A 27548-nucleotide genomic window follows, 5' to 3' on the forward strand; every position below is an offset into this window, starting at 1 on the left:
CACAATTTATATCCGTTTGCATCAGTTTCAATGGGTAACTTTTATTTTGAATCCGAACCGCAGATTCTACTATTGTTGCTTAGGCAAATGTTGTTCACAACACACACCCAATAAGGAGATAGGAGGGAGACTGTGTGAGAGGTGAAAGCGAAGCAGGGAGGGAAAGTGAATGATTCACAGAGAGAGCAGGGGCATATTCATTACGGAAACCGTTTAACGTTTAAGAACTAAATGGAAGCACACAGAGCAAAATGAGAGTTTCTATTGGGATAAATTCAGGTATGTCCCTCCACGTTTTGCTCTGTTTGCTTCCGTTTTAAAGGCACACTATTTCCAAAATAGTTTTATGTGAAACCACACTGTTATTCTAATCATTTGTTTTATTTAGTATAGTAGAAGCTTATGTCTTAAGGATCCTAAATAATGCCATAGATTACATTAAAAATATATTAAACTAGATGGCAAAAAAGTATGACGTAAGATGTGAACCTGGTATTCCAACTGATTATAAGCTGCAATATTATCTTCTGATTCAAAAAACGTTGCTCTTTGTGAAGGAGGTGAATTTTGCGACCAGAGATGATCAGCTCTGTGTTTATCAATGCAGAAAGTACAAGAGCTGGAAAATGTAGAAAGTGAATTAATAGTTTGTAATGGGACCTGGGAGCTACCAGGGCTGTGTATTTACATCCAACGACTACACAAGGGTGGTATTGGGATCTGAAAAGAAACGTGTGTGGATGACCAAGTTGTAACACTACATTTAGGCCTAGCTGAATGAAAATACAAATACAGTATGTCTTGATAAATGACACAAATCAATCTATACTGATTGTTCTCATGTATATTTGTGTGTGTTTGTGTCTTAAGTTTTGTTTTATGAACGTTAATAAATACACAGACGACCTTGTTCATTAGTGTGATGATTTTTATTGGTTTGTGATGATTAAAGTTAAAGCAAAGCAGCTGCAGGGATCATTTCAACAGACAGTAAAGATTCTATTTTGGAATGACTGGACAGCAGAACACCCAGAGGAACAGAATTAGAGTACAGTTCTAGAGAACACCAGCTAGAGTTCTACATTCTAGGAGAATTCCAGCCACCAGCCAGTAGTGTGCAGGATCCAGACATGACATCATGCCATGGATTTAATACCTCCTGGTGTCTAACTTTAACAAGACATGTACCCCTAATGCATCCATAGTATTACTATCTTTCTTTTATCTGGTGGAAATGGGTTTCTAAGTCCTACTCAAACCAAGCATGAGACTGAGACCAGGATTCAATCCCAGCACTTTGTCAGTTATGTGCCATTTTAAAGGTCATTTCTGATTGAACTGACATATCCTACATTCATTGTGAATGCAGTCTGATTATCATATTATATTAAGTAGCCTATTGAATCCCAGCCTGAATATTCAGTAGCCTATAGCTGGGTCAGGACTGAGTATTCAGTAGCCTATAGCAGGGTTAGGATAAGGACTGAATATTCAGTAGCCTATAGCAGGGTCAGGGTAAGGGCTGAGTATTCAGTAGCCTATAGCAGGGTTAGGGTAAGAACTGAATATTCAGTATCCTATAGCAGGGTAAGGGCTGAGTATATTATATTAAGTAGCCTATTGAATCCCAGCCTGAATATTCAGTAGTATATAGCAGGGTAAGGACTGAATATTCAGTAGCCGATAGATAGATAGACAGATAGATAGATGATAGATTGTGATATACTTAACAATAACGTTTCATGAGCTGAAATAAAAGATCCCAGAAATGTTCCATACGCACAAAAAGCCTATTTCTCTCAAATGTTGTCAACAAATTTGTTAACATACCTGTAAGTGAGCATTTTATCCTTTGTTAAGATAGTCCATCCACCTGACAGGTGTGGCATATCAAGAAGCTGATTTAACAGCATGATTATTACACAGGTGCACCTAGTGCTGGGGGCAATAACAGGCCACTCTAAAATGTGCAGTTTTGTCACACAACACAACCCAATGCCACAGTCAGCATCCTGACTGCAGGAATGTCCACCAGAGTATTTGCCAGATAATTGAATGTTCAGTTCTCTACCATATGCCACCTCCAACATTGTTTTAGAGAATTTGGCAGTACGTCATGTGAAATCCATAGATTAGGGCCTCATTTCAATTGATTGATTTCCTTATGTGAGCTGTAGCACAGCAAAATCTTTGAAATTGTTTCATGTTGCCTTTAGATTTTTGTTCAAGATAGATAGAAAGAGTGATAGGTAGGTAGGTAGATAGATAGATAGATAGATAGATAGATAGATAGATAGATAGATAGATAGATAGATAGATAGATAGATAGATAGATAGATAGATGGTAGATAGATAGATAGATAGATAGATAGATAGATAGATAGATAGATAGATAGATAGATAGATAGATAGATAGATAGATAGATAGATAGATAGATAGATAGATAGATAGATAGATAGATAGATAGATAGATAGATAGATAGATAGATAGATAGATAGATAGATAGATAGATAGATAGATAGATAGATAGATAGATAGATAGATAGATAGATAGATAGATAGATAGATAGATAGATAGATAGATGGATAGATGTTATGGTACTCCAGGGTAGGGTACAGTACTCCGGCATTTGGTCATGTTGCTGGACTCTTCAGAGAAATGGCGGTGGTGTTGCTAGAGGTGATGATACGGGGCTCCAGCCTCAGTTTGATTGGTCGTTTTGGCATCAGCAGAAACTGCTTGTCCATCTCCAATGGGATCTATAGAGAATAACAGAACAGAACATAACCTTGGTTGTCCATCTCCAACAGGATCTATAGAGAATAACAGACCATGTTGAAACAGGTGCTGACCATGTTAAAACCGGTGGTGACAATGTTAAAACAGGTGGTGACCATGTTAAAACAGGTGTTGACAACGCTAAAAAAGGTCGTGACCATGTTAAAACAGGTGGTAAACTTGTTAAAACAGGTGCTGACCATGTTAAAACAGGTGGTGAACTTCTTAAAATAGGAGGTGACCATGTTAAATGGGTGCTGACCTTGCTAAAATGGGTGCGGACAGTGATAAAATAGGTACTGACCATATTTTGGGTTGACCATTTTAAAACAGGTGGTGAACTTCTTAAGCAGGTGGTGACCATGTTAAAACAGGTGGTGACCATTTTAAAACAGGTGATGACCATGTTAAGACAGGTGGTGACCATGTTAAAACAGGTGGTGAACTTGTTAAAACAGGCGGTGATCATGTTAAAACAGGTGGTGATCATGTTAAAACAGGTGGTGACTATGTTAAAACAGGTGGTGATCATGTTGAAACAGGTGGTGATCATGTTGAAACAGGTGGTGACCATGTTGAAACAGGTGGTGACCATGTTAAAACAGGTGCTGCGGCAAGTGCAGCCTCTATCCAAATCTATGAATGATACTGATGTTTTGATGATGTCATATTCTGTCTGCTCAGGTGAGCGTCTCACCTCGGTCTCGTCGCAAACGGAGAAAGTGAAACTCTGGAGGATCTCGACCATGGCCAGTTTGATCATGATCAGGGCGAAACGCATCCCGATACAGTTCCTGGGCCCCGCCCCAAACGGCATGTATGTGTACGGATCAATAGACTCCTTGTTCTCCTTACTGAACCTGGACAGGGAGAGGGCAGACACATTACACATTGTATTGTAGTTGATTTGTGGTTGTGTTTCAGACACATAATACATTGCACTGCAGTATTATAATGCCCTGTAGTTGTGGTTACGTTGTAGCAAAATTAAATAATGATCTTGTATTGTGGTATTGTGGTTGTTTTGTGGTTGAATTGTGGTTGTGTTATGGTTGACTTGTGGTTGTGTTATGGTTGACTTGTGGTTGTGTTATGGTTGACTTGTGGTTGTGTTATGGTTGACTTGTGGTTATGTTATGGTTGACTTGTGGTTGTGTTAAGGTTGACTTGTGGTTGTGTTATGGTTGACTTAAGATTGTTTTGTGGTTGTGTTATAGTTGTGTAATGGTTGACTTGTGGTTATTTTGTGGTTGTGCTGTGGTTGTGTAATGGTTGTACAGTGGTTGTATTAAGGTTGTGTTATGGTTGTATTGTGGTTGTGTAATGGTTGTACTGTGGTTGTATTAAGGTTGTGTTATGGTTAGATTGTGGTTACGGTGCGGTCCAGTACCTCTCTGGTTTGAACTCCTCAGGGTCTGACCAGATCTCTGGGTCACGGTGGAGGGTCCACGTGGGAACCAGGACAACGCAGTCTTTGGGGATGACGATGCCGTTAATCTCCACCGTCTTCTTGGCGACCCTCTCCAGTCGCGGGGCGATGGGGTACAGTCTCAGAGACTCGTTCAACACACAGTCCAAATAGTCCATCTGCATCAGAGCTTCGTACTGGATTGGAGCCTGCACCAGGGTTACATACAAATCAGAACCTCACCACATTTGACACCAGGGTTACACACACATCAGTACCTCCCCACATCTGGCACAGGGGATACACACACATCAGTACCTCAACACATCTGACATTGAAAACCTTGTTGGGGAACACAGTATCTATCTCCTCCTGCAGTTTGGTCATGGTGTGGGGGTTACCTTGTTGGGGAACACAGTATCTATCTCCTCCTGCAGTTTGGTCATGGTGTGGGGGTTACCTTGTTGGGGAACACAGTATCTATCTCCTCCTGCAGTTTGGTCATGGTGTGGGGGTTACCTTGTTGGGGAACACAGTATCTATCTCCTCCTGCAGTTTGGTCATGGTGTGGGGGTTACCTTGTTGGGGAATACAGTATCTATCTTCTCCTGCAGTTTGGTCATGGTGTGGGGGTTACCTTGTTGGGGAACACAGTATCTACCTCCTCCTGCAGTTTGGTCATGACATGGGGATTACCTTGTTGGGGAACACAGTATCTATCTCCTCCTGCAGTTTGGCCATGACATGGGGGTTGGTTGCCAGGTTATAGGCCAGGAAACTCATAGTACTGCTGCTGGTCTCGTAGCCGGCGAAGATGAAGATCATGGCCTGAGACAAGATCTCATGATCAGTCAGTCCTGTGAAGGGAGAGAGAGAGAGAGAAAGAGAGAGATGAAGAGAATAGTTTGTAACAGGTCTGTGTTTGTAACAGTAGTTTACAGGTGTGTCTTGTGTACAGGTATGTGTTTTTAACAGGTGTGTGTTTGTAACAGGTGTGTGTTTGTAACAGTAATGTACAGGTGTGTGTTTGTAACAGTAGTTTACAGGTGTGTGTTGGTAACAGTAGTTTACAGGTGTGTGTTGGTAACAGTAGTTTACATGCGTGTGTTTGTAACAGTAGTTTACAGGTGTGTGTTGGTAACAGTAGTTTACATGCGTGTGTTTGTAACAGTAGTTTACAGATGTTTGTTTGTAACAGTAGTTTACAGGTGTGTGTTGGTAACAGCAGTTTACAGGTGTGTGTTGGTGACAGCAGTTTACAGGTGTGTCACATCCTGACCAGTAAAAGGGGTTATTTGTTATTGTAGTTTGGTCAGGGTGTGGCAGGGGGTGTTTGTTTTGTGTGTTTCGGTGTTTTTGGTTTATGTTCTATATTTTCTATTTCTATGTGTATATCTAGTTTTGTTTTTCTATGTTGGGTTTTTGGCAATGACCTCCAATTAGAGGCAGCTGGTTGTTGTTGTCTCTAATTGGAGGCCATATTTAGTTGGGTTTGTTTTCACTTGTGTTTTGTGGGTGGTTATTTTCTGTATCGCCTGGGAGCCTTATGGAACTGTTATCGTCATTTGTTTATTTTGTTTAAGTGTTTCCTTTAAATAAATTAACAAGATGAGCACTTTACCCGCTGTGCCTTGGTCCAATCCTTACGACGCACATGACAGAACCACCCACCAAAAAAGGACCAAGCAGCGGAAGAAGGAGCAGCAGGAGAGATATTTGGAGTCGTGGACTTGGGAGGAGATTTTAGATGGAAAGGGACCCTGGAGGCAGGCAGGGGAGTACCGGCGACCGAAGGAGGAACTGGAGGCAGCGAAGGCAGAACGACATTTCTGGGAGAGGAAAGTAAGGGAGCAACATGAGGCCGAGAGGCAACCCCCCCCCCAAAGAAATGGGGGGGGGGCACACGGGGAGTTGGGCAGAGTCAGGATGGAGACCTGAGCCAACTCCCCGTGCTTATTATGGGGAGCGACGGATTAAGCAAATACCTTGTTATGCGGAGATATGCACTGTGTCGCCCATACGCGTGCACAGTCTGGTGCGGTCAATAAGGGCTCCGCAGCGTTGCCAGGCGAGAGTTGGCCGGCAGCCAGGGAGAAGTGCGCCGGCGCAGCGCATCTGGCCACCAGTGCATCTCCTCGGTCCAGTTTACCCTGTTCCTGCTCCTCACACTAGCCCTGAGGTGTGTGTTACTAGTCTGGCGCCTCCTAAACCAGCCCCACGCACCAGGCTTCCAGTGAGTCTGCCCAGTCCAGTACGTCCTGTTCCTGTTCCTGTTCCCTGCACTCATCCTCCAGTGCGCCTCCATAACCCGGTACAGCAAGTGCCTGCTGTGAGCACTCAGCCTCCAGCGACTCTCCTCAGCCCTGAGCCTCCAGCGGCGCTCCTCAGCCCTGAGCCTCCAGCGGTGCTCCTCAGCCCTGAGCCTCCAGCGACGCTCCACAGCCCTGAGCCTCCAGCAACGCTCCACAGCCCTGAGCCTCCAGCGACACTCTTCAGCCCTGAGCCTCCAGCGACGCTCCTCAGCCCTGAGCCTCCAGCAACGCTCCTCAGCCATGAGCCTCCAACGACGCTCCTCAGCCAGGAGCCTCCAGCGACGCTCCCCAGCCCGGAGTCTCCAGCCACGCTCCTCAGCCCGGAGTCTTCAGCCACGCTCCTCAGCCCGGAGTCTCCAGCCACGATCCTCAGCCCGGAGTCTCCAGCCACGCTCCCCAGCCTAGGGTCTTCTGAACGGGAGCTACGCCCAGAGCCAGAGCCACCTCCATAGTGGGAGGATTGGGAAGGGGGGTGTAGCACAGGGACCGTTGTTGACGGTGGCCACCCTCCCTTCCCTCCCTATAAGTTTTGAGTTATTTTTCTGGGGTTTTTGTTTTTGAGGTGCATTCGGGGTCTGCACCTTGGGGGGGGGGGGGTACTGTCACGTCCTGACCAGTAAAAGGGGTTATTTGTTATTGTAGTTTGGTCAGGGCGTGGCAGGGGGTGTTTGTTTTGTGTGTTTCGGTGTTTTTGGTTTATGTTCTATATTTTCTATTTCTATGTGTATATCTAGTTTTCTTTTTCTATGTTGGGTTTTTGGCAATGACCTCCAATTAGAGGCAGCTGGTTGTTGTTGTCTCTAATTGGAGGCCATATTTAGTTGGGTTTGTTTTCACTTGTGTTTTGTGGGTGGTTATTTTCTGTATAGCCTGTGAGCCTTATGGAACTGTTATCGTCGTTTGTTTATTTTGTTTAAGTGTTTCCTTTAAATTAATTAACAAGATGAGCACTTTACCCGCTGTGCCTTGGTCCAATCCTTACGACGCACATGACAAGGTGTTTGTTCGGCAGGTACCTTTAGTCTGGTCCTCTCCTGTCTTTGTGTCGCTGCCTTTCTGAGAGTCGATCATCAGCTGTAAGAAATCCACCCGACTCTGGAAGCAGATAGACATGAGGTCAAATTCGTCCAGTCACAACCAATACAAACAGATTCTATTGGATCTGGTCCAGTCACAACTAACACAAAACATATTCTACTGGATCTTGTCCAGTCACAACCAACACAAACAGATTCTAATTGATCTGGTCCAGTCACAACCAACACAAACAGATTCTAATTGATCTGGTCCAGTCACAACCAACACAAACAGATTCTAATGGATCTGGTCCAATCACAACCAACACAAACAGATTCTAATTGATCTGGTCCAGTCACAACCAACACAAACAGATTCCAATGGATCTGGTCCAATCACAACCAACATAAACAGATTCTAATGTATCTGGTCCAATCACAACCAACACAAACTGATTCTAATGGATCTCGTCCAATCACAACCAACACAAACAGATTCTAATATGAATGTAGATATTTGGGTCCCAATAATAGTTTTTTGAATTCCGACATGATATTGATATAGACATTCCATATTGGTGTCCATCACTAGTTAGATTACATAGTTACATTGTTACGTAATAAATAAATACAGAATATTACAATACAAATACAATTGTACAGATGAAAATATCAATATAACAATCAAATATGAACATAAAACATGTTTACAGTTGAGTTCCCAGTGTCACGTCCAGATTTGATCTTAGCCAGCGAGGCGTAAAAGAAGTCTGTCACCGCAGACGGGAAGAAAGAAAACTTCATCTTCTCCAAGATAGGACCTGTGAACGGAAACAAAGCTGGAGAAGGAGAGGAGAGGAACGTTTTACAGAAAGGTATACAACTTCATATGATTAAAAAGTTCAACTTTGTGTCTGTGTGTCTGGGTGTGTGTGCATGTGCGGTCTCACCGATTAGGAGGAACAGTGGGTTGAACAGGTCAAACTTGATCATTTTCTTAACATTGGAGACGAAGGGGTCTGAAGGGTTGTTCAGAGAGTCAATGTCCACACTGAAGGCTGTGCTGGTGACCACGTCCATACTGTAGGGCCCAAAGAACCTGCAACACAACCACAATTACACAACTACTGACCACAACTACACAACTACTGACCACAACCACGGACCACATCTACACAACTACTGACCACAACTACACAACTACTGACCACAACCACGGACCACATCTACACATCTACTGACCACAACTACACAACTACTAACCACAACAACTGACAACAACCACACAACTACTGACACACCACTACTCACCACACAACTACTGACCACACAACTACAGACCACAACTACTGACCACAACTGGTGACCGCACAACTACAGACCACAACTACAGACCGCACAATTGCTGACCATACAACTACTGGCCACACAACTATTGACCACGACCACAAAACAACTGACCACACAACTACTGACCACACAACTACTGACCACACCACTACTGACCACAACCACAAAACTACTGATCACACAACTACTGACCACACAACTACTGACCACACAAATACTGACCACAACCCCACAACTACTGACCACACAACTACTGACCACACAACTACTGACCACAACCAAACATCTACTGGCCACACAACTACTGACCACAACTACTGACCACAACCACACAAGTACTGACCGCACAACTACTGACTGCAACCATAAACTACCGACCACAACTACTGACCACACAACAACTGACCATAACCACACAACTACTGACCACAACCACACAACTACTGAACACACAACTACCGACCACAATTTCTCACCACAATTACTCACCACAACCACACAACTACCGACCACAACTCCTGACCACACAACTACTGACCACAATCACACAACTACTGACCACACAACTACTGACTACAACCACACATCTACTGACCACATAACTACAATGGCAAGAAAAAGTATGTGAACCGTTTGGAATTACCTGGATTTCTGCATAAATTTGTTATAAAATTTGATCTTATCTTCATCTTAGTCACAACAATAGACACACAGTCTGCTTAAACTAATAACACAAATTATTGTATTTTTCTTGTCTATATTGAATTCATCATTTTAACATTCAGTAGGTTGGAAAAAGTATGTGAACACCTACACTGAGGTCTTTTCGAATTGGAGTCAGGAGTCAGCTAACCTGGAGTCCAATCAATGAGACGAGATTGGAGATGTTGGTTTGAGCTGCCCTGCCCTATAAAAAACACTCACAAAACTTGACTTTGCTATTCACAAGAAGCATTGCCTGATGTGAACCATGCCTGGAACAAAAGAGATCCCAGAAGACCTAAGATTAAGAATTGTTAACTTGTATAAAGCTGGAAAGGGTTACAAAAGTATGTCTAAAAGCCTTGATGTTCAACAGTCCACGGTAAGACAAATTGTCTATAAATGGAGAAAGTTCAGCATTGTTGCTACTCTCCCTAGCAGTGGCCGTCCTGCAAAGATGACTGCAAGAGCACAGTGCAGAATGCTCAATGAGGTTAAGAAGAATCCTAGAGTGTCAGCTAAAGACTTACAGAAATCTCTGGAACATGCTAACATCTCTGTTGACGAGTCTACGATACGTAAAACAATAAACAAGAATGGTGCTCATGGGAGGACACCACGGAAGAAGCCACTGCTATCAAAAAAACAAACATTTCTGCACATCTGAAGTTCACAAAAGAGCACCTGGATGTTCCACAGCGCTACTGGAAAAATTGTCTGTGGACAGATGAAACTACAGTTGAGTTGTTTGGAAGGAACACCCAACACTATGTGTGGACAAAAAAAGGCACAGCACACCAACATAAAACCTCTTCCCAACTGTAAAGTATGGTGGAGGGAGCATCATTGTTTGGGGATGCTTTGCTGCCTCTGGGCCTTGACAGCTTGCTATCATCAACGGAAAAATAAATTCCCAAGTTAATCAAGACATTTTGCAGGAGATTGTAAGGCTATCTGTCTGCTAGTTGAAGCTCAACAGAAGTTGGGTGATGTAACAGGACAACGACCCAAAACACAGAAGTAAATCATCAACAGAATGGCTTCAAGAGAATAAAAAACGCCTTCTGGAGTAGCCCAGTCAGGGTCCTGACCTCAAAACGATTTAAAATGCTGTGGCATGACCTCGAGAGTGGTTCACACCAGACATCCTAAGAATATTGTGGAAGTGAAACAGTTTTGTAAAGATGAATGGTCCGAAATTCCTCCTGACCGTTGTGCAGGTCTGATCCACAACTACAGAAAACGTTTGGTTGAGGTTATTGCTGCCAAAGGAGGGTCAATCAGTTATTAAATCTAAGGGTTCACATACTTCTTCCACCCTGCACTGTGAATGTTTAAGGTGTTCACGGTGTATTCAATAAAGACATAAAAACATATAATTGTTTGTGTGTTATTAGTTTAAGCATACCATGTTTGTCTATAGTTGTGACTTGAAGATCAGATCAAAGTTTATGACCAATTTATGCCGAAATCCAGGTAATTCCATAGTGTTCACATACTTTTTCTTGCCACCGCACAACTACTGACCACAACTACTGACCACACAACGACTGACCGCAACTACTGACCACACAACTACCGACCACACAATTACTGACCACACAACTACTGACCACACAATTACTGACCACACAACTACTGGCCACACAACTACTGGCCACACAACTACTGGCCACACAACTACTGGCCACACAACTACTGACAACACAACTACGGACCACACAACTACCGACCACAACTACTGACAACACAACTACTGACCACAAACCTACTGACCACAACTACTGACCACAGCCGCACAACTACTGACCACACAACTATGGACCACAACCACACAACTACTGACCACAACTACTGACCACAACCACCCAACTACTGATCACAACTACTGACCGCACAACTACTGATGACAACCACACAAGTACTGTCCGCAACCAAACAACTACTGACCACACAACTATTGACCACACAACTACTGGCCACACAACTACTGACAACACAACTACGGACCACACAACTACCGACCACAACTACTGACAACACAACTACTGACCACAAACCTACTGACCACAACTACTGACCACAGCCGCACAACTACTGACCACACAACTATGGACCACAACCACACAACTACTGACCACAACTACTGACCACAACCACCCAACTACTGATCACAACTACTGACCGCACAACTACTGATGACAACCACACAAGTACTGTCCGCAACCACACAACTACTGACCACACAACTACTGACCACACAAACACAGACCACACAACTACTGACCACACAACTACTGACCACACAACTATTGACCACACAACTACTGACCACACAACTATTGACCACACAAACACAGACCACACAACTACTGACCACACAACTACTGACCACACAACTATTGACCACACAACTATTGACCACACAACTACTGACCACACAACTACTGACCACACAACTACTGACCACACAACTATTGACCCCAACCACACAACTACTGACCACACAACTACTGACCACACTAGAGGTCGACCGATTATGATTTTTCGAAGCCGATTATAGATATATATAGATATATATATTTGTAATAAATGACAATTACAACAATACTGAATGAACAATGAACACTTTTATTGTAACTTAATATAATACATAAATAAAATCTATTTAGTCTCAAATAAATAATGAAACATGTTCAATTTGGTTTAAATAATGCAAAAACTAAGTGTTGGAGAAGAAAGTAAAAGTGCAACATGTGCCTTGTAACAAAGCTAACGTTTAAGTCCCTTGCTCAGAACATCAGAACATATGAAAGCTGGTGGTTCCTTTTAACATGAGTCTTCAATATTCCCAGGTAAGATGTTTTAGGTTGTAGTTAATATAGGAATTATAGGACTATTTCTCTCTATACGATTTGTATTTCATATACCTTTGACTATTGGATGTTCTTATAGGCACTTTAGTATTGCCAGTGTAACAGTATAGCTTCCGTCCCTCTCCTCGCTCCTACCTGGGCTCGAACCAGGAACACATCGACAACAGCCACCCTCGAAGCAGCGTTAGCCATGCAGAGCAAGGGGAAACAACTACTCCAAGTCTCAGAGCGAGTGCGTTTGAAACGCTATTAGCGCGCACCCGGCTAACTAGCTAGCCATTTCACATCGGTCACACCAGCCTTAAGTTCTTTGCTCAGAACATGAGAACATATGAAAGTAGTGATTCCTTTTAACATGAGTCTTCAATATTCCCAGTTGAGAAGTTTTAGGTTGTAGCTATTATAGGAATTATAGGACTATTTCTCTCTATGTTATTTGTATTTCATATACCTTTGACTATTGGATGTTCTTAAAAGCACTTTAGTATTGCCAGCCTAATCTTGGGAGGTGACAGGCTTGAAGTCATAAACAGCGCTGTGCATCCAAGCATTACTAAGAGCTGCTGTTTGAATGAATACTTACGAGCCTGCTGCTGCCTACCACTGCTCAGTCAGACTGCTCTATCAAATATCAAATCATATACTTAATCATAATATAATAAACACACAGAAATACGAGCCTTTGGTAATTAATATGGTCAAATCCAGAACCTCTCATTACGAAAATAAAACGTTTATTCTTTCAGTGAAATACAGATCCGTTCCGTATTTTATCAAATGGGTGGCAACCCTAAGTCTAAATATTACTGTTACATTGCACAACCTTCAATGTTATGTCATAATTACGTAAAATTCTGGCAAATTAATTACGGTCTTTGTTCGGAATAAATGGCTTTTTAACAGTTCGCAACGAGCCCGGTGGCCCAAACTGCTGCATATACCCTGACTCTGATTGCACTGAACGCAAGAGAAGTGACACAATTTCCCTAGTTAATATTGCCTGCTAACATGAATTTTTTTTAACTACATATGCAGGTTTAAATAAATATACTTGTGTACTGATTTCAAGAAAGGCATTGATGTTTATGGTTAGGTACGTTATTGCAACGATTGTGCTTTTTTTCGTGAATGCGCATTTGTTAAATCATCAAGTTGAAGTAGGCTGTGACTCGATGATAAATTAACAGGCACCACATTGATTATATGCAACGCAGAACAAGCTAGTTAACCTAGTAATATTATCAACCATGTGTAGTAAACTAGTGATTATGTGAAGATTGATTGTTTTTATAAGATACGTTTAATGCTAGCTAGCAACTTACCTTGGCTCCTTGCAGCTACAAGGTCCTTTTGATGCTGCAATCGCATAACAGGTGGTCAGACTGCCACGCAGTCTCCTCGTGGATTGCAATATAATCGGCCATAAACGGCGTCCAAAAAGGCCGATCACCGATTGTTATGAAATCTTGATATCTTGACCACACAACTACTGACTAAAACTACTGACCAGCTAGCAGCTTCTTTAAATAGTTCCCGCAAAACACCAGTCTCAACGTCAACAGTGAAGAGGCGACTCCGGGATTCTGGCCTTCTAGGCAGAGTTCCTCTGTCCAGTGTCTGTGTTCTTTTGCCCATTTTAATCTTTTCTTTTTATTGGCCAGTCTGAGATATAGCTTTTTTTTTAAACTCTGCCTAGAAGGCCAGCATACCAGTTTGCGCTGTTCTGTGAAGGAACTAGTACACAGCGTTGTACGAGATCTTCAGTTTCTTGGCAATTTCTCGCATGGAATAGCCTTCATTTCTCAGAACAAGAATAGACTGACGAGTTTCAGAAGAAAGTCTTTGTTTCTGGACATTTCGAGCCTTTAATCAATCCCACAAATGCTGATGCTCCAGATACTCAACTAGTCTAAAGAAGGCCAGTTTTATTACTTCTTTACTCAGAACGACAGTTTTCAGCTGTGCTAACATAATTGCGAAAGGGTTTTCTAAGTGTCAAGCCAGAGATTCGAGGTTAGAGGTCAGAGGTCAGGACTCACTCCTTCAGTTCGATGGCCTGGTCTTTATCTGCCTGCTTCTTCATTCCGCTCAGCAGGTTAGAAGAGTGCTGCTTCATGATACAAAACATCTATATATATATAGAGAGAGAGAGAGAGAGAGAGAGAGACAGAGAGAGAGGTTAGCAGAGTGCTGTTCCATGATTAGGGTTGAATGGCCATAACTCGGTTACCGAGAGTTACCGCACAAAACCACTCCCTTTTCCTGGGATAAATAACTAAGAGACACCAGTAAATGATGCTCCTTAGCTCTTGGATTCCCATTCAGGAAAAGCTAGACTAGAATAGCTTGCTGGACATTGTTGTTGTTGTTGCATTTCCTATACAAATAGACTAATCGAAGAGGGATGCAAGCTCTTGTTTGCTGAATGTTAAGAGCGAACGTGCAATGGCGGTAAGCTATAGCAGTTATTTACTCAGACTCATATAACAATTAAATCTTTGTGAAGAGAAGTGAAAGCCATCTGCATCTAATTCTAGTCCTATATTATGATTCAAGCATGTCATTAGAATGAAGAAGATAGGGGTCCTGGGTATCGCAGTGGTCAAAAGCCCTGCACAGCCTGGTGTTCGATCCCAGGCTGTGTCACAACCGACCTTGACCGTGAACCCCAAAGGATTGCACATAATTGGCCCAGAGCCATCCGGGACCTTGGCTTATCGTGCTTTAGCGACTCTGTGTGACAGGGCCGGGTGCCTGCAAACTGACTCTGGTTGTCAGTCGAACGGTGTTTCACATTAGTGATGCTGACATCTGGGTCAAGCAAGAAGTAGGTGGTCATGTGTTTCACATTAGTGCTGCTGACATCCGGTGAAACTGGAAGTAGGTGGTCAAACGGGTCATGTTTCAGAGGACGCATGACTCCACCTTTGAACAATAATCTAAATAAGGTATCTGTTTATTATTTTTAATAAATTTGCAAAAATGTCAAAAAAACGGTTTTCACTTTGTCATTGTGTGTAGTAGATTGATGAGGGAAAATATGTATTTAATACATTTTAGAATAAGGCTGTAATGTAACAAAATGTGGAAAAAGGGTCTGAATACTTTCCGAATGCACTGTATATACTGTTTCTAGTAAAGGCTCATCCTATTTAGCTATTGCTGTATAAATACTATTCTATCGATGTATTCTACAGATTTGCTATATAATCTATCTACATACTGTCCATAATGTCTGTACATCCCATCACATATATACATATATATAATTTTATACTCCAGACTTCGACATTGCTCATCCTAATATTTCTATATTTCTTAATTCCATTATTTTTCTTTTAGACTATTGTGTATTGTTGTGTATTGTTAAATATTAGCGCATTTCACTACCCCCGCATCTGCTAAATATGTGTTTTCTACAAATACAATTTGATTTGATTTAGGTTTGAGTTCATAACAAGCGATGAGTTTATAAAGAGTTTATAACAAGCTATAATGAGTTTATAAAGAGTTTATAACAAGTCATAATGAGTTTATAAAGAGTTTATAACTAGCTATAATGAGTTTATAAAGAGTTTATAACAAGCTATAAAGAGTTAATAGTTTATAACAAGCTATAATGAGTTTATAAAGAGTTTATAACAAGCTATAATAAGTTAAAGAGTTTATAACAAGCTATAATGAGTTTATATAGAGTTTACAACAAACTATAATGAGTTTATAAAGAGTTTATAACAAGCTATAAAGAGTTGATAAGGAGTGTATAACAAGCTATAATGAGCTCATAAAGAGCATATAACAAGCTATAAAGAGTTTATAACAAGTTAATTACAAGCTATAATAAAGCACTTATAAAGAGTTTATAACACGTTTATAACAAGCTATAATGAGTTTATAAAGAGTTTATAACAAGCTATAATGAGTTTATAAAGAGTTTATAACAAGCTATAATGAGTTTGTAAAGAGTTTATAACAAACTATAATGAGTTTATAAAGAGTTTATAATGAGCTATAATGAGTTTATAAAGAGTTTCTAACGAGCTACAATGACATAATAGAGTTTATAACAAACTATAATGAGATAAAGAGTTTATAACAAGCTATAATGAGGTTAAGAGTTTATAACAAGCTATAATGAGTTTATGAAGAGTTTATAACAAGCTAAAATGAGATAATAAAGAGTTTATAACAAGCTATAAAGCGTTTATAACATGTTGATAAAACATAGAAAGGGAGAGATGGAGGGATGGTTCTACCTCTTTTAGTCGTCCAGAGGTAAAGGAAGGTGAGAGGACACTGCGGATCCGTCTCCATGTATCGTCCTCGGCAAAGGACACCGCATCAAACAGCTCGCCGTTCAGATGGAACTTCTAATACATGGAGGGCAGTTGTATTAATTATCAAACAGCTCACCATTCAGACAGAATTCTAAAACATGGAGGACAGTTGTATTAATTATCAAACAGCTCACCATTCAGACAGAATTCTAAAACATGGAGGACAGTTGTATTAATTATCAAACAGCTCACCATTCAGACAGAATTCTAAAACATGGAGGACAGTTGTATTAATTATCAAACAGCTCACCATTCAGACAGAATTCTAAAACATGGAGGACAGTTGTATTAATTATCAAACAGCTCACCATTCAGACAGAATTCTAAAACATGGAGGACAGTTGTATTAATTATCAAACAGCTCACCATTCAGACAGAATTCTAAAACATGGAGGACAGTTGTATTAATGATCAAACAGCTCACCATTCAGACAGAATTCTAAAACATGGAGGACAGTTGTATTAATGATCAAACAGCTCACTGTTCAGACAGAAGTCCTAAAACACGGAGGACAGTTGTATTAATTATCAAACAGCTCACCATTCAGACAGTTATAACAATTATATGATTTAATAATGATCATAGTATTTCTTTATTTGTTTCTATCTTCAGAGCTCGTGCTGCTAGGTGACCTAAACTGGCACATGCTTAACACCCCAGTCATCCTACAATCTAAGCTTGATGCCCTCAATCTTACAAATATTATCAATGAACCTACAAGGTACCACCCCAAAGCCGTAAACACGGGCACCCTCAAAGATATCATCCTAACCAACTTGCCCTCTAAATTAGAGGTCGACCGATTATGATTTTTCAATGCCGATACCGATTATTGGAGGGCCCAAAAAAGGCGATACCGATTAATCGCCCGTTTTTTTTATTAATTTATATGTAATAATGACAATTACAACAATACTGAATGAACACTTATTTTATCTTAATATAATACATCAATAAAATCAATTTAGCCTCAAACAAATAATGAAACATGTTCAATTTGGTTTAAATAATGCAAAAACAAAGTGTTGGAGAAGAAAGTAAAAGTGCAATATGTGCCATGTAACAAAGCTAACGTTTAAGTTCCTTGCTCAGAACATATGAAAGCTGGTGGTTCCTTTTAACATGAGTCTTCAATATTCCCAGGTAAGATGTTTTAGGTTGTAGTTATTATAAGAATTATAGGACTATTTCTCTCTATACGATTTGTATTTCATATACCTTTGACTATTGGATGTTCTTACAGGCACTTTAGTATTGCCAGTGTAACAGTATAGCTTCCGTCCCTCTCCTCGCTCCTACCTGGGCTCGAACCAGGAACACATCGACAACAGCCACCCTCGAAGCAGCGTTACCCATGCTGAGCAAGGGGAAACAACTACTCCAAGTCTCAGAGCGAGTGACGTTTGAAACGCTATTAGCGCACACCCGGCTAACTAGCTAGCCATTTCACATCAGTTACACCAGCCTAATCTTGGGAGTTGAGAAGCTTGAAGTCATAAACAGCGCAATGCATTGCGAAGGGCTGCTGGCAAAACGCACGAAAGTGCTATTTTGAATGAATGCTTAGGAGCCTGCTGCTGCCTACCATCGCTCAGTCAGACTGCTCTATCAAATCATAGACTTAATTATAACATAATAACACACAGAAATACGAGCCTTAGGTCATTAATATGGTCGAATCTGGAAACTATAATCTCGAAAACAAAAAGTTATTCCTGTTACATTGCACAACCTTCAATGTTATGTCATAATTACGTAGAATTCTGGCAAATTAGTTCGCAACGAGCCAGGCGGCCCAAACTGTTGCATATACCCTGACTGCGTGCAATGAACGCAAAATTACACAATTTCACCTGGTTAATATTGCCTGCTAACCTGGATTTCTTTTAGCTAAATATGCAGGTTTAAAAATATATACTTCTGTGTATTGATTTTAAGAAAGGCATTGATGTTTATGGTTAGGTACAGTCGTGCAACGATTGTGCTTTTTTTCACAAATCCGCTTTTGTTAAATCATCCCCCGTTTGGCGAAGTCGGCTGTCTTTATTAGGAAGATATAGTCTTCACAGTTCACAACGAGCCAGGCGGCCCAAACTGCTGCATATACCCTGATTCTGTTTGCAAGAGAAGTGACACATTTTCCCTAGTTAAAAGAAATTCATGTTAGCAGGCAATATTAACTAAATATGCAGGTTTAAAAATATATACTTGTGTATTGATTTTAAGAAAGGCGTTGATGTTTATGGTTGGAGCAACGTGTACCTAAGAGGTTATATGCAACGCAGGACAGGCTAGATAAACTAGTAATATCATCAACCATGTGTAGTTAACTAGTGATTATGATTGATTGATTGTTTTTATAAGATAAGTTTAATGCTAACTAGCAACTTACCTTGGCTTCTTACTGCATTCGCGTGGAGTGCAATGTAAAGCAGGTGGTTAGAGTGTTGGACTAGTTAACCGTAAGGTTACAAGATTGAATACCTGAGCTGACTAGGTAAAAATCTGTCGTTCTGCCCCTGAACAAGGCAGTTAACCCACCGTTCCTAGGCCGTCATTGAAAGTAAGAATGTGTTCTTAACTGACTTGCCTAGTTAAATAAAGGTCTTTAAAAAAAATGGCACATTTAAAAAAATAAATAAATATTTAATCGGTCAAATCGGCGTCCAAAAATACAGATTTCCGATTGTTATGAAAACTTGAAATAGGCCCTAATTAATCGGCCATTCCGATTAATCGGTAAACCTCTACTCTAAATACACCTCTGCTGTTTTCAACCAAGATCTCAGCGATCACTGCCTCATTGCCTGCATCCGTAATGGGTCAAACGACCTCCACTCATCAATGTCAAATGCTCCCTGAAAGACTTCAGCGAGCAGGCCTTTCTAATCGACCTGTCCCGGGTATCCTGGAAGGATATTGACCTCATCCCGTCAGTAGAGGATGCCTGGTTATTTTTTTTAAATGCCTTCCTCACCATCTTAAATAAGCATGCCCCATTCAAGAAATGTAGAACCAGGAACAGATATAGCCCTTGGTTCTCTCCAGACCTGACCGACCTTAACCAACACAAAAACATCCTGTGGCATTCTGCATTAGCATCGAACAGCCCCCGTGATATGCAACTTTTAAGGGAAGTTAGAAACCAATATACACAGGCAGTTAGAAAACCCAAGGCTAGCTTTTTCAAGTAGAAATTTGCTTCCTGCAACACAAACTCAAAAAAGTTCTGGGACACTGTAAAGTCCATGGAGAATAAGAACACCTCCTCCCAGCTGCCCACTGCACTGAGGATAGGAAACTCTGTCACCACCGATAAATCCACTACAATTGAGAATTTCAAGAAGCATTTTTCTACGGCTGGCCATGCTTTCCACCTGGCTACCCCTACCCCGGTCAACAGCACTGCACCCCCCACAGCAACTCGCCCAAGCCTTCCCCATTTCTCCTTCTCCCAAATCCAGTCAACTGATGTTCTGAAAGAGCTGCAAAATCTGGACCCCTACAAATCAGCAGGGCTAGACAATCTGGACCCTTTCTAAAATGATCTGCCGAAATTGTTGCAACCCCTATTACTAACCTGTTCAACCTCTCTTTCGTGTCGTCTGAGATTCCCAAAGATCGGAAAGCAGCTGCGGTCATCCCCCTCTTCAAAGGGGGGGACACTCTTGACCCAAACTGCTACAGAGCTATATCTATCCTACCCTGCCTTTCTAAGGTCTTCGAAAGCCAAGTCAACAAACAGATTACCGACCATTTAGAATCCCACCGCACCTTCTCTGCTATGCAATCTGGTTTCAGAGCTGGTCATGGGTGCACCTCAGCCACGCTCAAGGTCCTAAACGATATCTTAACCGCCATCGATAAGAAACAATACTGTGCAGCCGTATTCATTGACCTGGCCAAGGCTTTCGACTCTGTCAATCACCACATCCTCATCGGCAGACTCAATAGCCTTGGTTTCTCAAATGATTGCCTCGCCTGGTTCACCAACTACTTCTCTGATAGAGTTCAGTGTGTCAAATCGGATGGCCTGTTGTCCAGGCCTCTGGCAGTCTCTATGGAGGTGCCACAGGGTTCAATTCTTGGGCCGACTCTTTTCTCTGTATACATCAATGATGTCGCTCTTGCTGCTGGTGAGTCTTTGATCCACCTCTACGCAGACGACACCATTATGTATACTACTGGCCCATCTTTGGACACTGTGTTACCAACCCTCCAGACGAGCTTCAATGCCCTACAACTCTCCTTCCGTGGTCTCCAACTGCTCTTAAATAAAAGTAAAACTAAATGCATGCTCTTCAACCGATCGCTGCCTGCACTTGCCCGCCCGTCCAGCATCACTACTCTGGACGGTTCCGACTTGGACAACTACAAATACCTAGGTGTCTGGTTAGACTGTAAACTCTCTTTCCAGACTCACATCAAACATCTCCAATTCAAAGTGAAATCTAGAATTGGCTTCCTATTTCGCAACAAAGCATCCTTCACTCATGCTGCCAAACATACCCTTGTAAAACTGACCATCCTACCGATCCTCGACTTCGGCAATGTCATTTACAAAATAGCCTCCAATACCCTACTCAATAAATTGGATGCAGTCTATCACAGTGCCATCCGTTTTGTCACCAAAGCCCCATATACTACACACCACTGCGACCTGTACGCTCTCGTTGGCTGGCCCTCGCTTCATACTCGTCCAGGTCATCTACAAGACCCTGCTAGGTAAAGTCCCCACTTATCTCAGCTTGCTGGTCACCATAGCAGCACCCACCTGTAGCACGCGCTCCAGCAGGTATATGTCTCTAGTCACCCCCAAAGCAAATTCCTCCTTTGGCCGCCTCTCCTTCCAGTTCTCTGCTGCCAATGACTGGAATGAACTACAAAAATCTCTGAAACTGGAAACACTGATCTCCCTCACTAGCTTTAAGCACCAGCTGTCAGAGCAGCTCACAGATTACTGCACCTGTACATAGCCCATCTATAATTTAGCCCAAACAACTAACTCTTCCCCTACTGTATTTATTTATTTTGCTCCTTTGCACCCCATTATTTCTATTTCTACTTTGCACATTCTTCCACTGCAAGTCTACCATTCCAGTGTTTTACTTGCTATATTGTATTTAATTCACCACCATGGCCTTTTTTTGCCTTTACCTCCCTTATCTCACCTCATTTGCTCACATTGTATATAGACTTATTTTTCTACTGTATTATTGACTGTATGTTTGTTTTACTCCATGTGTAACTCTGTGTTGTTGTATGTGTCAAACTGCTGTGCTTTATCTTGGCCAGGTCGCAACTGTAAATGAGAACTTGTTCTCAACTTGCCTACCTGGTTAAATAAAGGTGAAATAAAATAAAATAAATACAACTTTACATAATATTCACACTACTTTAAAATGTATGAATAATGAATGCCACAAATAATGCATTAATAATATCAGTAATAATTTTAGGGTTATTATTTTTCCGATTATCATTAGGGGGGTGTGTGTGTGTGTGTGTGTGTGTGTGTGTGTGGTGTCTCACCATGCGGTTGGTGAAGATGTTGAAACACTCTTTAATCAGGACGGTCTTGATCATGCTTTTGTCCATGGTACACAGAACAGGCTGCCTCCCATCATAGATCCTTCACAGAGGAGAAACATACCTGGCTTTAACCACTATATATACACCTACATGGTACACAGAACAGGCTGCCTCCCATCATAGATCCTTCACAGAGGAGAAACTCACCTGGCTTTAACCACTATATATACACCTACATGGTACACAGAACAGGCTGCCTCCCATCATAGATCCTTCACAGAGGAGAAACACACCTGGCTTTAACCACTATATATACACCTACATGGTACACAGAACAGGCTGCCTCCCATCATAGATCCTTCACAGAGGAGAAACACACCTGGCTTTAACCACTATATATACACCTACATGGTACACAGAACAGGCTGCCTCCCATCATAGATCCTTCACAGAGGAGAAACACACCTGGCTTTAACCACTATATATACACCTACATGGTACACAGAACAGACTGCCTCCCATCATAGATCCTTCACAGAGGAGAAGCACACACCTGGCTTTAACCACTATATATACACCTACATGATACACAGAACAGACTGCCTGCCATCATAGATCTTTCACAGAGGCAATTTGTTAGTCACAGCCTTATTCTAAAATTGATTAAATAAATAAAACCCCACATAAATCTTCACACAATACCCCATAATGAGAAGCGAAAAACAGAAAAACCTTATTTACATAAGTATTCAGACCCTTTGCTATGAGACTCCAAATTGAGCTCAGGTGCATCCTGTTTCCATTGATCATGCTTGAGATGTGTCTACAACTTGATTGGAGTCCACTTGTGGTAAATTCCACTGATTGAACCTTATTTGGAAAAGCACACACCTGTCGATATAAGGTCCCACACTTGACAGTGCATGTCAGAGCAAAAACCAAGCCATGAGGTCAAAGGAATTGTCCATAGAGCTCAGAGACAGGATTGTGTCGAGCCACAGATCTGGGGAACATTTCTGGAGCATTGAAGGTCCCTAAGAACACAGTGGCCTCCATCATTCTTTAATCAAAGAAATCTGGAACCACCAAGACTCTTCCTAGAGCTTGCCACCAAGCCAAACTGAGCAATCAGGGGAGAAGGGCCTTGGTCAGGGAGGTGACCAAGAACCCGATGGTCACTCTGACAGAGCTCCAGAGTTCCTCTGTGGAGATGGGAGAACCTTCCAGGAGGAGAAACATCTCTACAGCACTCCACCAATCAGGCATTTATGGTAGTGGCCAGACGGAAGCCACTCCTCTGTAAAGTGGTAAATTACAGCCCGCATGGAGTTTGCCAAAAGGTACCTAAAGACTCTCAGACCATGAGAAACAAGGTTCTCTGGTCTGACGAAACCAAGATTAAACTGGAGGAAACCTGGCACCATCCCTACGGTGAAGCATGGTGGTGGCAGCATCATGATGTGGGGATGTTTTTCAGTGCCAGGGACTGGCAGACTAGTCAGGATTGAGGGACAGATGAACGGAGAAAAGTACAGAGAGATCCTTGATGAAAACTTGCTCAAGAGCTCTCAGGACCTCAGACTGGGGTGAAGGTTCACCTTCCAGCATGACAACAACCCTAAGCACACAGCCAAGACAACGCAGGAGTGGCTTTGGGACAAGTCTCTGAATGTCCTTGAGTGGCCCAGCCAGAGACCGGATCTGCAAAGAAGAATTGGAGAAACTCCCCAAATATTGGTGTGCCAAGCTTGTACCATTATACACAAGAAGACGCGAGGCTGTAATTTCTGCCAAAAGTGCTTCAACAAAGTACAGAGTAAAGGGACTGAATACTTATGTAAATATAATATTTCAGTTTGACATTTTTTATATATTTGCAAAAAAATCTAAAAATCAGTTTTTGATTTGTCATTATGGGGTATTGTGTGTGTAGATTGATGAGGGGAAAAAACAATTAAATCCATTTTAGAATAAGGCTGTAATGTAACAAAATGTGGAAAAGGTGAAGAGGTCTGAGTACACCTACAATCCTACATGATACACAGAACAGACTCCCTCCCATCATAGATCCTTCACAGAGGAGAAACACAGACACACATTTAACCACCTCATATAAAACTACAAAGAAAACATTATTCTGGTTGCTGATATAATTAATACTATTCCTCATGGTCACATGACAGCTCGAGCAGGTGATTCACTGAAAGAACCTAGTACAGTTGTGAGTCATAATAGTACGGTACAGCCAACTGAACTCACCCCCAGATTCTCCCGTACTTCTGAAAGCACTCTGTGTCAAAGTTAGTGAAACCCTGCACACAGAGAGACAGAGAGGTAGAGAGAGAGAGAGAGAGAGATAGAGAGACAGAGAGGTAGAGAGAGAGAGAGAGAGAGAGATAGAGAGAGGTAGAGAGAGAGAGCGAGAGAGACAAAGAGAGAAAGAAACAAAACAGCTGATTCATGCCTGGTCATGTAGGTGTGTCTTACTCCTGAACAGAGAACACACCTGAAACAGGTGAGGGTTGAGGAGGGTTTGTTATTTTCTATGGTACCCAGGGTCAAGCAACACAACTTCTACACTGATCATATCTCATTTCACCTTTTATTTATCTATTTTTCAAACAACTGGCTAGTCCTCTTTTTCCTTCTCAATGTATTGTTTTACATGGGGGGAAAATACACAATTGTTTAAAATATGAAAGAGATGTTTATCCTGAACGTGTACTAACCTTTTTATACTCCATCATTGTGCCAATGTAAGGTAGGGGTTTGGGACCAGGGACACTCATCTTAGTGAAAACACCATAGGGCCAGTACCCGTACCTGTACACACAAGTTAACTAGTAATATGTTCTACAGAAGTATAAAAAATATATATCTTATCTTGCATTGTTGGAAGAGGACCCCTAACTAAGCATTTCACTGCTAGTCTACACCGGTTAACTACGATAAATGTGACAAATAACATTTGATTTGATGTAAGTCCTTACACTACTATTAGGGTGATGAGGAGGGCTAGGAGGGTCCACGTCTCAGCGGAGAAGGATGGCAGAAAACTCATCATCTTTCCTCCGGTTTGGCTCACTGCCGCTTCTGAAAACAAAGGCTCCGTTTTCTCTCAGGTTCGTTCAGGTTCACTTGTCTAATGGTCTGACAGGTTTTGAGTTGTTTTCTCTGTCAGGTTCTAGTGTGGTTCTTCTGTGCACGCGGCAGATCTCAACTACCGACCGTTGCTCTTCTCCCTACTCTGTCTGAGACCGTGCAGGTTACAAGTTATTATTGTATCAGGTGGGAAAAGCACATGTGTGATGGTAGCTAGAATAATGATGTCACAATGGAATTTGGGGTTTGCTTTCAAAATAAGAGTTCCATACTGAAACTGATGCAAACAGATACATATAGTGGAATAATGCCATATTTGGATTAGATCATGCTAAACAAGGTTAGAATGTTGTTATATGAATTAAACAAAAGACAATAAGTAGGTAATTTGACACACAACAAAAATGTGTTGAAGTCGCACTGTGGCTGTATTATAATTGATTTGGGACATACTTCTATTTTACTGTACAGCGTTACCTCTGGATCTTGGGTCCATGAAATGTGAAGAGTTTGCACAAATATTAGCATCGTAGCTCTTATTGCAGGACTTTAACTGTGGGCAATCACCTCACAATTCCATAACCTTTATTTAACTAGGCAAAATCTTATTTAAAATGACAGCCTACCCCGGCCAAACCCGACGACGCTGGGCCAACTGTGCACCGCCCTATGGGACTCCCAATCATGGCCGGATGTGATACAGCCTGCATTCGAAACAGGGACTTTAGTGACGCCTCTTGCACTGAGATGCAGTGCCTTAGACCGCTGTGCCACTCGGGAGCCCTGTACATTGCAATATGAATGTTCAATATGCACTATAGGCTGAATTGTGAGGTGATTTCCCACAGTTAAAGTCCCGCAAAAAGAGCTACGATGCTAATATTTGTGTGAACTCATAATTGTAATCCGTGGGTGTCAATGAGTAGGTTGGTACCCCATGTCATGAACCCAAGATCCATAAGGCTGTACCCCACGTCATGATCCCCAGATCCATAAGGCTGTACCCCGTGTCATGAACCCAAGATCCATAAGGCTGTACATTGAAGGTATGTTGCAGTCCTGAAGACTATACATCTACAGTGCAATTTTAACATATGTTTTGTGGTGTCAAATTAACTAAATATTGTATTTTTTATGAATTTATATAACATATTCCAAACTTGTTTATCATTATACAGTCCCTCCAGGATTTCGCAGTATTTATATGTGATTTTTGTGGCCAAAAATGGTTGATTTTGCAGAGCTTTTCTGAAATTCTGAGATACATTTTCTGATGTTTCTTTTCACGGTAATTTCATATAAAGCAATAAAAAGTCATATGTGTTCAGTTTTAGGACGATTTTAAGCAGAATACATAATACAAAATAAATTGGGCCATTTTCCACGGTAACAGTGCAGCAATTGGTCACAATTACGAAGCTGCTTATGATTGGACCCTTTTATGCACTAAAAGTGCGGGTTTGGTCAAAATTGCGAGCTCTCACATAATATGCACTGATTGGTTGATTTTGCATTGAATTATGCGATCTCGGAAACCTGGAGAGACTGATTATGTTGTCCAATTGTGGCATGATTCCACAATTTATATCCGTTTGCATCAGTTTCAATGGGTAACTTTTATTTTGAACCCGAACAGCTTATTCAACTATTGATGATCAGGCAAATGTTGTTCACAACACACACACAATAAGGAGATAGGAGGGAGACTGTGTGAGAGGTGAAAGCAAAGCAGGGAGGGATGGTGAATGATTCACAGAGAGAGCAGGGGCATATTCATTACGGAAACCGTTTAACGTTTAAGAACTAAATGGAAGAACACAGTTCAAAAATGAGAGTTTCTATTGGGATAAATTCAGGTATGTCCCTCCACGTTTTGTTCTGTTTGCTTCCGTTTTAAAGGCACACTATTTCCAAAATAGTTTTATGTGAAACCACACTGTTATTCTAATCATTTGTTTTATTTAGTATAGTAGAAGCTTATGTCTTAAGGATCCTAAATAATGCCATAGATTACAATAAAAATATATTAAACTAGATGGCAAAAAAGTATGACGTAAGATGTGAACCTGGTATTCCAACTGATTATAAGCTGCAATATTATCTTCTGATTCAAAATGTTTTTCTTATTTTT

General features: G+C 41.5%; 1 protein-coding gene across 1 annotated transcript; it reads right to left on the reverse strand.

The window, feature by feature from the left end:
* Window positions 1-907: 907 nt before the first annotated feature.
* On the reverse strand, window positions 908-25596 carry LOC145859380 (cytochrome P450 3A27). Its single transcript, XM_082958491.1, has 13 exons — window positions 25306-25596; window positions 25045-25138; window positions 24575-24627; window positions 22316-22415; window positions 16702-16815; window positions 14485-14573; window positions 8468-8616; window positions 8229-8356; window positions 7518-7596; window positions 4886-5046; window positions 4172-4398; window positions 3479-3641; window positions 908-2762 (listed from the first exon to the last, which is right to left on the reverse strand). The coding sequence occupies exons 1-13, from the start codon at window positions 25377-25379 to the stop codon at window positions 2637-2639; spliced, it is 1557 nt and encodes a 518-aa protein (XP_082814617.1). The 5' UTR covers window positions 25380-25596; the 3' UTR covers window positions 908-2636.
* Between the last annotated feature and the right edge of the window lie 1952 nt (window positions 25597-27548).

Source organism: Salmo salar, chromosome 12 (assembly GCF_965601325.2).
Source record: "Salmo salar chromosome 12, fSalSal1, whole genome shotgun sequence".
In the NCBI taxonomy this organism is placed as follows: domain Eukaryota; kingdom Metazoa; phylum Chordata; class Actinopteri; order Salmoniformes; family Salmonidae; genus Salmo; species Salmo salar.

Coding starts and splice junctions, on each gene's coding strand:
- LOC145859380 (XM_082958491.1), bottom strand. CDS start 25,379: ATGATGAGTTTTCTGCCATCCTTCTCCGCTGAGACGTGGACCCTCCTA. Junction 25,139..25,305: donor CTCATCACCCTAATAGTAGT/GTAAGGACTTAC, acceptor TTGTGTGTACAG/GTACGGGTACTGGCCCTATG. Junction 2,763..3,478: donor CCGTTTGCGACGAGACCGAG/GTGAGACGCTCA, acceptor TATTCTCTATAG/ATCCCATTGGAGATGGACAA.